The sequence below is a fragment of the Cotesia glomerata genome, linkage group LG4 (assembly GCF_020080835.1).
Source record: "Cotesia glomerata isolate CgM1 linkage group LG4, MPM_Cglom_v2.3, whole genome shotgun sequence".
Lineage (NCBI taxonomy): Eukaryota > Metazoa > Arthropoda > Insecta > Hymenoptera > Braconidae > Cotesia > Cotesia glomerata.
In genome coordinates, this window is record NC_058161.1 from 5,626,166 (window position 1) to 5,639,053 (window position 12,888).

The following is a 12,888-nucleotide window of genomic DNA, read 5'->3' on the forward strand; positions in this document are numbered from 1 at the left end:
GATTTAATTTAAAAAATTCCTTAAGGAAAAAAGAAAACAAGAATAATTACAGTATAAAATATAAAATCAGTCCCGTCGTAATCAAAATTAGAAAAATTACAGTTTGAAATAACATTTTTCTAAATTCAATTTTTGAATTTAATTTTCAGAGCTTTCAATGTAAATATTACATTTTACAATATAATTCTTATAAAATCTGTAGTATAATTACAATCTGAAACTGTAATTTTTCCAGTTTTTATCACGAAGCACCCGTTGCATTATATACTGTAATTTTTCGAGTTTTCTTTTTTCCGTGTTCTCTTAAGAAAAAAAAATAATGTTATTAAAAACATTTATAGAAAAAACTGCCAAATAAAACTTTTTATACTTTCGAACCTTAAAAAAAATTTTAACTTTACTAATTTTTCTCGACTTAAAAAAAATTACAAGTACAAAATTTTTTATTACAAAAATTAAAAAATCAAAAAACAAAAACTTAATTCGTTCAATTGTTCCGCCCAAAAAAACCCAACAAATATCCTTTTTCAGAAGATATTAATTCATCAAAGTGTCTCATTGATAAAAGTGAAAATTTTACATTACATAGAGACTATGAATCGTCAGTGAATATGATCCAACCCAAGTGTCTTATACTTTTAATTCAGTGACAGTGGAGCCGGCCATAAGCTCACATTAGCTCGGGAAACCTACAAAAAAGGAGCGACAAAAGTAAAGACAAAGTTTTAAGATAGCAAAGTTTTAAGTTGACTCGGATGTAATGTCTTGTAGTTGTTAACTCGGTGAAGTTTGTTGACTTGGAGGCTTTGAAAATACCAACTCGGAAACATAAACTTGAGGCGGAACCGCAAGCTTGAAAATCGTTGCTGGGTGCGAGAGAGTAACTTTTGAAATTTGATGGCTGCGTGAAAATTAGCGTTCGAACCGCCTGAGAAAACGTTTGTCATGACTTAATGAAAAGGAGTTTGCTGTAGTTCCAACTACTAGCTAATAGCTAGTAACTACACACATTCACATTCACACAGAGGAACTACTCACGTTTGGTCTTGCGTTTACCAAATATACTCAAGTTTACCAACACAGCGACTTCTATTTGCGTCAAAATCATGGCAAGATATGTGTTTACTCTCTCGCTCTTGCCCCGTCTTGGTTTCTCTGGTGGGTTCCAACTAAGGTCTATATCTAGCGAGAACGACAACGACAACGACAACGACAACGACGCGACGTACGTTCACCCTTGTTTGCCACACGTGTGCTAAGAATATCATCGCAATAGCAGAAGCATAAGCTACGGCTGAGGGAGAACAGATCTTCCTTTCCTCTTCTCTCCTCTCATCCACTCTCCGTCTCTTTGACTTTCGTATTATGAACTGACCTGAAAACATTTACGTCTACAATATTTATGCTATGATGAATAAATTTACGCATCGATGTAATAAATGTGTCAGAGGAACGGCGATTGATTTTGATTTGTATTATTTGTTCATCTATGGGCTGATTAATTGATTCAGTTAGTAATTAATTGGTGGTTGAATTAATTAGTCCTGTTAATTAGTGGATTTAGTTTACATCAAAAATGAAGCTGGAAATAATTGGGATAATCCTGGTGTCATGCACCCAAATACTGTCAGAACACCGTGACTTTTATGGCCCTTACAATCCGTTTGGACATCAAAGGCATCGGCACCAGAACTGGGACGAAGATCGAATGACTAAAGAGGTCCGCGTTGCTCAAGGGAGATTGAGGGGCTTCGTTGTTCAGCCCAAGACTAGTCCGAGGATGCAGCTGGTTGATGTTTTTCTTGGTAAGTCTCGTTAAACTCAGATGATAAAATTCTGGGGAAAAAAATTCCGAACAGCTTTATGGAATTAACTTTATCAAGTTATTTCTTTTGAAGTTCTGGTTTATGAGGTCTGGTTGCTTTGGAACAAGGGATTTATTGTTGTTATTTAGAGGAAATTTGAGAAAATTATGGTACTGTCGTCTGAAATGTTTTTTGTGTGCATTTTCGTGAAATTGAATTGATTTTTATGAAATTAAGTGAAAAGTTTTAATACTTTTATTTATTTTTACTGCACTGAGAAAAAAAACACTAGGGGAGAAAGGGGTCAATTGAACCAAAAAAAGTTTAGTAATTTTTTACTATTCGAATTAAAATTAAATAATAATTTTTTTTCTCTTGGAATGGTAGTTTATTAAGTCTACTATCATTATCAATACATAAATTAGTCAATAAACGTGAATTTTAAAAAATTATTAATTTATCCTAACGCGTCGAATGGTTCAATTGACCCCCGCTCGGGGGCAATTGAACCACTGCTCGGGGTCAATTGAACCAATACTATTTAAAACTCAAACCCGAACTTTTAATAAATAACATATTAATTGTTACTTGCTAATACTACTGTTGCACATTTTTAATGCACATATATTATATTAAGTAAATTAAAAATCAATTTAAAAATAATTTTCATTATAAAATCAGTTCATCAAATTGTTAGGTTATTTGCCTGAGTATTTTTCACGTAGAGTCGAGGTGCACGCGCATGTGCCATGCTTCTCCGTATGGTTCAATCGTCCCCGGGACTGCTGATTCAATTGACCCCATATAATTTTAAAACAATTAATAGTAAATAATAAAAAGTTTGGAAAATCCAAAAGTGCACGCCTCATAACGCCCAATCATTTTTTAAGAAAAAAATTGTATAATACTTCAAATCTTATAAGATAAAAGATACTGGGACTTTGGTTCGTTTCTGTTTGTTCAATTTCAATAAAAAATACAAAAATTATTAACAAAAATAACACTATATATTTATTAACAAAAGTACACTAAATATTTCACTAATTTGATAGCGGATTGTTTAAATAAACGTAGATAAGCAAAACACAGCGTGGTTATCAAAAGCGAAGCAGATTAGCACGTGGTTAAGGCAAAAACCGCCGACACTGTAAAAAGCGGTAATTACTGCACGAAAATGTTAATTTATCTGAAACACACTAAATTAATTAAAAGCAATCAGATTAAGCAAAAGAAAGTTATAATAGTAAGCAAAACGGCGATTTTATAGTATGAAAAAAAAGATGGATGCGAAAAAGAAGAGTTGAAAAATGCATTCAATCCGACAAAGCACACGAGAAGAGAGCGAGAGAGAGCGCTCCAATTCTCGGCCAGAGGGCCCCTGGTGCTCTGCAGGCGCCTGACCTGCCTCCAAGTGGAGAGGTAGAGAAGCCTCTAGTGGTTTTAGTCGGTAATGGCTGGGAAGTAGAGAGGGAGATTTGAACATTCTCCCCCCTTCTCCGCTCGATGGAGAAGTAGATGAGACGTGGCTGGAGCAACGTCATGAGAATCTTCCTCGTGTCTTGGAATAGGAAGTAGTACCAACTTGTGTATTGGTCGTGTATAGGTAGAAGTAGCCGTCTGGATGGTGACAACTCGGGTAAGATCATCCTTACCAGGGTGAGTGTGGGTGACACGACCCAGCGGCCATTTTGATGGTGGATATCGCTCATCTGTGACCAGGACTAGAGATCCAACATCGATGTCGTTGAATGAAGTATTCCACTTGGAGATGGTTTGATGAGATTTCAGGCAAGAAGCAGACCAGTGGTACCAGAACAGTTGAAGCCGCTGCTGGATGTCCTCAAGTCGTGATAGTCGGTTTGCTGGGGTGTCGACCAGTGTTGGCTCGGGTATAAGCGTAAGGGGTGCTCCTCGAATGAAGTGTCCAGGAGTCAACGCTGTGAGATCGTCAGGATCTTCTGATAGAGCACTGAGAGGTCGAGAATTTAAAACAGCTTCCACCTGAGTTAGAAGCGTGGAGAAGTCCTCGTACGTGAGGATTTTGTCCGAATTGATGCGTGATAGGTGATGCTTGACAGATTTGACGGCAGCTTCCCATTTGCCACCCATGTGAGGAGCTCCTGGAGGATTGAACTTCCATTTTGTACCGTCGTTGGCAATAAGTTGTTGAAGATGTTGCGATTCTTTGGTAGAACCAGCTAGCAACCGTTTCAAGATAACGCTAGCGCCTTGAAAGTTGGTTCCGCAGTCACTGGTGAGCGTCTTGCAGATTCCTCGTCGGGCTGTGAAGCGTCTGAACGCTTTCAAGAAGCCTTGAGCACTGTAGTCAGTTACCAGCTCCAGGTGAGTAGCAGAAGTTGAAAAGCACACGAATACTGCGATCCAAGCCTTATATGAGCGCGTGCCGCGCCCTTGAAAGAACTTGAGCGACACTGGGCCTGCGTAATCGACTCCAGCATGCTCAAAGACCAGTGAAGGTGTGACACGGGAAGCTGGGAGCTGTCCCATGCGTTGTTGAGCACGGATGCCACGTATCCTGGTGCAGGTGACGCATCGATGAATGAAAGATTTGATAGGAGCACGACCACCAAGGATCCAGCAGTATCTACGTACGTAGTCAAGCGTCAGCTGGGTTCCACCATGCATCGTGCGAGTGTGGGCGTTGGCGATGATGAGCCTGGAGATTTCCGAATCCTTTGGCATGATTGGAGGATGTTTGGCGTCTTCATCGAGTAGCGAGTTTTGTAAACGTCCACCAACTCGAAGTAAACCAGTCTGGTCGATCCAAGCTGTAAGTCGAGAGAGAGGGTGAGATTTAGCAAGACTCTTACCTTGCAATAGTACTCGAATCTCACTGGCGAAGTAGATTTGCTGCGTGGATTTGATCCAGAACTTCAATGCAAATTGAAGATCAGCAGGATTTAGGGGTGATGAGCCTAAGCTAGATCCAGAAACTCTCTTAAAGCATGCCACTGCTCGCTGAATCGTGGCTGTGACACGGAGCAGTTTTGTGAGAGGTCTGTCTTCGTAGAATAGGACATCAAACGGCAGCTTGGTGCTTGTAGATGTGTGTACTGAACTTGGGCGAATCTCGGTGTCGGCAAGTTGATCGTTTGATGCTGTGAACGATGGCCAGAGATGACTCTGCTGGGCTAGCCAGTCGGGTCCAGACCACCAGAGTCTGTGATTAATAAGTTGTGCAGGTGTAAGACCTCGAGACGCACAATCTGCCGGGTTTTGCTTTCCTGAAACAAGTCTCCAGGTGGCGTTTGGCGAGGTTTGCTGAATCGCTTGAACTCGGTTCTTCACGAACTCCTTCCAGCGCATTGGATCGCTGTTGATCCAAGCTAGAGTCACCGAAGAGTCAGTCCAAAGTGAGACAGGAACATGATGGAGCTGGAGAGTCGACTGAACGCGAGAGACCAGTTTTGATAGCAGCAGAGCAGCTGATAATTCCAATCGTGGAATTGTGAGGCGATGCAGAGGCGCGACTCGAGTCTTGGAACAGACTAGAGTTACTGATGATGATCCGTTGGAAGTTGTTACTCTGAGGTAAACAGCAGCAGCCATTGCAGCTTGAGAGGCATCTGAAAACCCATGTATCTCGACTTCCAAGTTGTCAGCGCGTAGATTGAGCCACCGAGGAATAGCCAGCTGAGATAGCTGAGATAGCTCATCACGAAACGACGTCCAGCGATGAATGATTTGCGGCGTGAGAGTATCATCCCATCCGACCTTTTCTTGCCATAAATCTTGCATTAAGATTTTGGCGCGGACGATGACTGGCGAGATCAAGCCCAGAGGATCAAACAGTTGAGCTGTTTCGGATAAGATGGTGCGTTTGGTGATAGCTGCCTTTTGTGAGGACTGACCAGTGAACTTGAGCAGATCTGGCGCACACTGCCAGGCTAGACCCAGAATCTTGGAGGATGACTCGTTAAATTCATGATACTCTGAACCTGGTTGATAAGATAGATTAATTTTGAAGAAATCAGGATGATTGCTCTTCCACTTTGCCAAAGGGAAGCATCCTCGTAGACACATTTCTTCAACTTGTTTTGCGATAGCATTGAGAGAGTCGAGATCATCAGCACCGCCAGTAATGTCGTCGACATAACTTCCCCTTTCGATCGGTTCAGCAGCTAAAGGAAAGTCGTGACCTTCGTCTAGCAGTAGTTGTCTCAGGGTGCGGCCTGATAAGTAAGGAGCTGATGTAGTTCCGTATGTAACTGTGGTAAGTTCGAACTCTTGGCTCTGTGAGTTATTATCAGTCCATAAGATGCGTTAGAACTTGCGATCATCAGGATGTATGAGAATTTGGCGAAACATCTTTTCTACGTCAGTTGTAAAGATGAGGCGATGGCGACGGACATACAACAGCACGTCGAAGATGTCATTCTGAGTCTTGGGACCGACATGAAGCAGTTCGTTGAGCGAATAGCCTGATGTTGTCTTACTAGAGCCATTGAACACCACACGAATTTTGTTATTGCGCATCACTCCGTGATGAGGGAGGTAATAGACAACGTCTGAAGCAGTTGACGGTTGAACTTTCTCCATGTGACCCAGGGACTCGTACTCGGTGAGAAACTCTGTGTACAGTCGATGAAGATTTGGTTGTTGGGCGATGCGATTGAGAATGCGAGATAGCGAACGTTGTGCAATGCCTTTCGAGTATCCAAGCGGAGGAGCATTGGGTTTGAAGGGCAATCGCACGATGTAGCGACCTGAGCTGTCGCGAGAGTGAGTGGCGATGAAGTGTGCTTCACACTCGGCTTCTTCAGCACTAAGAGATTCTTGGTGAGACGCTGGAACTTCTTCCTGCTCCCAGAATTTCGAGACGAGTTCGTGAAGCTGCAGGTTTGAGATTAGGTGACCTTGATGTGCAGGCGTGGTGATAGAAGATGGACCAGCAGGTCCAAGAACGGCCCATCCAAAAACAGTCTGAATGGCGATAGGCTGTCCGGGGTTTCCCGTGATAACTCCAGGCTTGATAATCAAGCCATAAGAGTCAGCTCCAATGAGGATGTCAATCCGACCTGGTGATAGATGATCTGGATCTGCTAGTTCCAAATCTGCGATGTGGTTCCAGGATTGACTGGCTATGACGACTGGAGGCAGTTCGACGGTAAGAGACTGCAGTACGTGCGCATGAAGCTCAATCTGGTCTTCAGAATGCTTAGATCGTAAAGTGATGTCAACAGCACCCTTCGTTGATCCTGAAGGCACACTTCCTACTCCAATAATCGGGATACTCGTTTTGGAAGGCTTCATATCAAGCTGGCGAGCGAGCTGCAGAGAAATCAGCGATAGTTCTGACCCTGGATCGATCAACAGACGTACTGTGCGAGGATGATGTGTTGGCGATACGATGAGGGCTTGTGCTGTGGCCAACAACACCAGAGGTCTTGATGCTGAGGCTGTGTTGCACGAAGAACGAGCTTGTTGCGAAGAGAGTAGCGATGCTGCGATAGGCAATGACGAGGTCGTTGCGGCGATAGGCGATGGCGATGGCGATAATGCGATAGGCGATGGCGATAATGCGATAGGCGATGGCGATAATGCGATAGGCGATGGCGATAATACGATAGGCGATGGCGATGTCGTGCTAGCAGATGATGCATCAGGTAGTCAGAATGACGTATTCTGACCTACCTGCTGAGAGGCAGTAGATTGAGAATTCATCATTGTGTTAGATGAAGTTGATGCTGAGCTGAGAAGCGTAGAATCATGTAGCATGGAATGATGCGCTGCTTGGCAAAACCGACAGCGTTTTTGGCTACGACAATTCTCGAACGAATGAGGTCCAAGACAGTTGGGGCACAACGACTTGGAGATAGCCAGCTGATGACGCTCTTTGGGCGATAATCTTTGGAACGCTGGGCACGATACGATGAAATGTGCTTCACCACAGCACGAACAAGGACGTTGTGGTCTTGGAGATGCTCCAGCGATCTGTCCAGGAGGTGGTTGAGTTGTTGTAGGAGGTCCAGTGGCCATAGTGACGTTTTGCGATGTCGAACTGGTCATATGGACATGTGCAGATGATGTCTTAGATCCGTGGGTGAGTTTGCTACCACTGCGGACTTTTTGTTGACCTTAGGGTCACGTGGTTTGACTGGAAGACGTCCTTCCATGGCTTCAAGGGCTCGTGCACGAGCTAGCAGGAAGCTCTTGATACGATCGTACGGTGGGAAATCTGTAGCCGCTCCCAGCGTGATTTCCCAGTCTTCTCGAGTCTGAGGATCCAGCTTCTGAGTGATATAATGTACAATAATGTGATCCCAGTGATCAACTGGCGATCCGAGAGCCCTCAGGGCATTTAGTACCTCAGAAGTGGTGTTGATAACGTTGTTAACCTCTTTAGCGGCTCGCGACGCCATTTTGGGTATGGTAAACAGTTTGTTGAGTTGAGCCGTGATCAATACTCGCTTGTTCTCATACCTCGTGGTCAGAGTTTGCCAGGCTGTGGCGAATGCAGTGTCTGTTATCTCCACATTAGCGACGAGAGAGTATGCAGTGCCTTGGAGGCTCTGGAGAAGATAGTGCATCTTGTCAACCTCGTTAACACCGTCTTTGTTGACGACGGATGAGAACTTATTTTTGAATGATTGCCATTCAAGAAGCTCTCCATTGAATTTTGGAGGTTGAATAGTTGGCAACTGTGGACGAAAGGAGGTAGCCTCATTTGCAGTGCGATTGTGAGGCGAGAGAGGAACCACACGAGGTTCAATTTCGGCGATGCGGCGCTTGAGAGAAGATTTAACCATTACGTAGCGATTAACGGCCTTGGTGAATCGACCTTCTTTAAAGTAATTGTGGGTGATATCAATATCCTTGCAACTGGTCAATTTGTCATTGGCGTCGGCAATCTTGTTCCACGTAGACTCAAGCACCTCGAGCTTGACTTCGCAGTCAATTGGCTGGATCAGATTGTGCTCGCCGTTTCCGACTTCATTGACCATGGAGTTGAGGGCACCCATGTGAGTTTCGAACACCAGTAGGTACTTGGCAGACATCGTAATAATCTGAAAGATATCGAAAGAGAATGAATTCGAGAAAAAGAAGTAAGTTAGCGATAAAGAGAGATATAAAAGGAACGAACTGACAATTTAGATTGAATCCTCTTGCGTGCTCGATGCGATGAAGATGTAGTGCGATGACCTTGAGTTGAGACCTGATTCCAATAATCACTTTTTTACGACGCGCACACGAATGACACAGGTAGATCTTCGCACTAAGGGTCCCAATCTAACTTTCCACCAACGCAGTACATTTTTAGGTACTCAGCAATGCGTCGGAGTTGCCAAACGCGCACTAGATTACCGGAACTACACAAAATTCACTCAAAGTATTTTTGTATTTTTTATTAAGCGATAAATTTGAACGAAACTATCCAAAATCCGGCTCGAGGGACCATTTTGTATAATACTTCAAATCTTATAAGATAAAAGATACTGGGACTTTGGTTCGTTTCTGTTTGTTCAATTTCAATAAAAATACAAAAATTATTAACAAAAATAACACTATATATTTATTAACAAAAGTACACTAAATATTTCACTAATTTGATAGCGGATTGTTTAAATAAACGTAGATAAGCAAAACACAGCGTGGTTATCAAAAGCGAAGCAGATTAGCACGTGGTTAAGGCAAAAACCGCCGACACTGTAAAAAGCGGTAATTACTGCACGAAAATGTTAATTTATCTGAAACACACTAAATTAATTAAAAGCAATCAGATTAAGCAAAAGAAAGTTATAATAGTAAGCAAAACGGCGATTTTATAGTATGAAAAAAAGATGGATGCGAAAAAGAACAGTTGAAAAAAGCATTCAATCCGAGAAAAAGCACACGAGAAGAGAGCGAGAGAGAGCGCTCCAATTCTCGGCCAGAGGGCCCCTGGTGCTCTGCAGGCGCCTGACCTGCCTCCAAGTGGAGAGGTAGAGAAGCCTCTAGTGGTTTTAGTCGGTAATGGCTGGGAAGTAGAGAGGGAGATTTGAACAAAAATTAATTGTATAATTAATTAAAAAAAAAAAAATTATAATTAAGTAATTTCTTACAGAGTATTTTTTATTTTTTTTTTTAAATATCGGCGCCCTTTTTTCTTGTCATATGCGCACGCAGTCTAAAAAAATCTAGCTTGATCAAGTGGCGCCAAAGTTTTCACGTGACAAATAAGAAAAGTTCGTTTGGCTTTGTACGGTTGTATCCGTGAATTTTAATAAAAATTCAATTTTAAAAAAAAATACATAAGCTAGGCCACTGATATGAAATACGGACCCAGTTCATCGAATTCTTAAACTAATAAAAAAGGTCCGGTCTTGAAATATCAATTTGTTCGGGAGTAATCGTTGGTACATCCAAAATGGGGTGACATCCGGACGTCCACGTAAAATTTTTTTCAAAATATTTTTTTTTTCAAAATAGCAACATGAAATGATTTTAGAAAGTAAAAGATGGTTTTATTTAAGTGTTTTTCGGTGTACATCTACTTATATTATTGAATAAGTGTAATATGGTTGTGATAGAGGCATTTAAAGATCACAAAATTGCTTGATCTTGACGAGTCGAGTATAAAGCACAACCTCACGCGCTTCGCGCTATGAGGCGTGCAACAAATAAACTATTATATCACTATAAACAAAGTTGAGGATTATAAAGTATAAGAATATACAACTACTACAATTTAAACTTTATCAATTAATTAAAAAATTGATATATTATTAAACAATTTGTCACCAGCTGAAAAAAAAGTTTACATGCCTAAAAATAAGAAAATCTCAATTTTTCAAAATTTATTAATCGCAATGATTTCAAATTTTGATCATATCCGAGTTTAACATATTAGATTCTAATTCTGAGAGCATGAAGCGTTTTTTCAATTTTTTCGATTTTTTAAGTCGAGTGGTTCAATTGTCCCATGGTTCAATTGACCCCTTTCCCCCCTACTCTTGAAAAAATTTTCTTGTCTCAAGAATTGATCGATTAATCGAATTATTTTTTGTTTTATTCGAGTGAACCTATTTGTTTGTTAATCTATCAAAATTAATGCCAATATTTTATTATCATGATAGATATTGATATTCTTTTGTCAAAAAACCAAAATTTATTTTTAACGATTCTTAAATTTTTTTCTAGATAAAAATTTTTTTTTTCTCATTGTATAATAAAATAGAATTATTAAAAGAAAAAAAATGTTAATTTTGAACTTTTAAGTACAAAAAAAAAAAAAGCAAGTGACTATAATTCTATAAAAAATATCTTAAAAATTAATTAATCATAAATTTTTTCTATGAAATTTTAAATTTAGCACAATTATTTAATCAAAGTTATAAAAAAAAAATTTTTATTTCAATTTTCAATCAAAAATTAAAAGAAATATTGAAACAAACAGCATTACATGTATCTGAATAATTGTTTGCTGACAATAAAAGAAAATTAGCTTCTAAAAAGTGAGGAAAAAAAATAAAACCGTTTACTGCTGATGTGATAGTTACATTTTATTTTATTATTGTCTTTGATCATGGGTCTAAATGTCATTCTTATTCTAATTGATGACTCAATTATTTTATTTATATTACTCTGCTTAAAAAAAATCTAAATTCACTTTAATCGCAGAGTGATTTCATAAAAACGTACTTTTGATTCTTTTTGAATGTACACAAGGTTATTAAAATCAAATAAAACTGATTATTGTAGAAATTAATCTCTATTTTCAAATAAGTCATTAGTTTATTTATAAAATTTAAATGATTGTCTATAGAAAGCTTCGAATTGTTAAAATTTAATTAGAAATTAGAAATAGAGATAGCCAACTTCTGAAGAACCGACAATGATATTAATAAATTAATAAGTTGCAGTCACTTTAGTCGGTCAAATACTTAACTAATAATATTCTTAACCTATTTCTTGTTTTATCTAAAGGTGAATATTATTTTAAACATCGGATAGAGTATCTTAAGTATAAAGTTAATGTCAGTCACCGGAATACGAGACGATAATATTATATTTAATTCAAATAAAATAAGTCAGAAATAAAATTTTCGGCATATAGATCGATAAAGTATTTTAGAATTTAATGAATTTTTTTCTTAAAAATTCCTTCGCTGATTAATTATTTAAATTAAATGTTATGCATCGAATATTAATTAAAATTGATTACAAAAAAAAATGTATTTTTATTCTTTTTATTACAAGAATTAAAAAATTAATTTCAATTAAAATCAAGTGATTGTTTTATTAGTAGTATTATTATTATTTTTATTTCAATAAAAAATTTTTCATGATTTAAACGATAAAATTTTATGACGTTTCAATAATAATTTCACTTCTCTCAAAACAAAATAAAAATCTAATCTGTCGGTGTCAAAATTTGTATACTCTTTAAATTAATTATAATCGATGTAAGATGTCAAAAACAGACTTAAAATAATAATTTAGTCACCCATCAAATATACCAAAAACTCAATTTATAAATAAAATAATTTTCTTTGTTCATTTAGTCATTTTAATTAATTTTCACCCCCTGCACTCTCCAAATGGATAAATAACTATTTTACATAAAAACACAACAAGATTATTTTATATAATTCTGAACTATAGTGCATCAGCTCGGGTAATGCATATGATAACTCGATTATCCATTCAAAATTTAATAACAGCACAGATTTAACTGTCACACGAGAATATGATTAAAAAGTTATCCATTAAGCTCGAAGTTAAAATTCATTAATATGAACCGGGTTACCAAATAGTTTTATCGAAAATCTTTAAATAAACCGCTAAAATAAAATTAAACTTTATTAAAAGTTATATGAGTTACTACGACCAAAATAAACTCCACATTGATATTTATAATTTTTATTATTATCATTATTAAAAATTTATATAAGATATGTAAGAGATTAGATAACAGTTGTATAATCTTTTCGTTTTATTTATTTCGTAGCAAATCTAGTCGATAAAAAAAAATTTTTTTTTACTCTGAAAAAACTCATTAAAGTAATGACTCCCATTTAAATATTTATTGAAATCGCCAGCGGGTTTATTTTTTATCCACCAAGTGGCTCAATAGATTTCC

At 38.4% G+C, this 12,888-nt stretch overlaps 1 protein-coding gene across 1 annotated transcript in view; it reads left to right on the forward strand.

The window, feature by feature from the left end:
• Window positions 1-478: 478 nt before the first annotated feature.
• The window catches only part of LOC123264341, a 105,107-nt gene continuing 92,697 nt past the window's right edge, over window positions 479-12,888 (forward strand). The window contains exon 1 of the mRNA XM_044727577.1: window positions 479-1,805. Coding sequence (XP_044583512.1) covers window positions 1,577-1,805 — 229 coding nt within the window. The 5' untranslated portion in view covers window positions 479-1,576. The remainder of the gene's footprint in view (window positions 1,806-12,888) is intronic.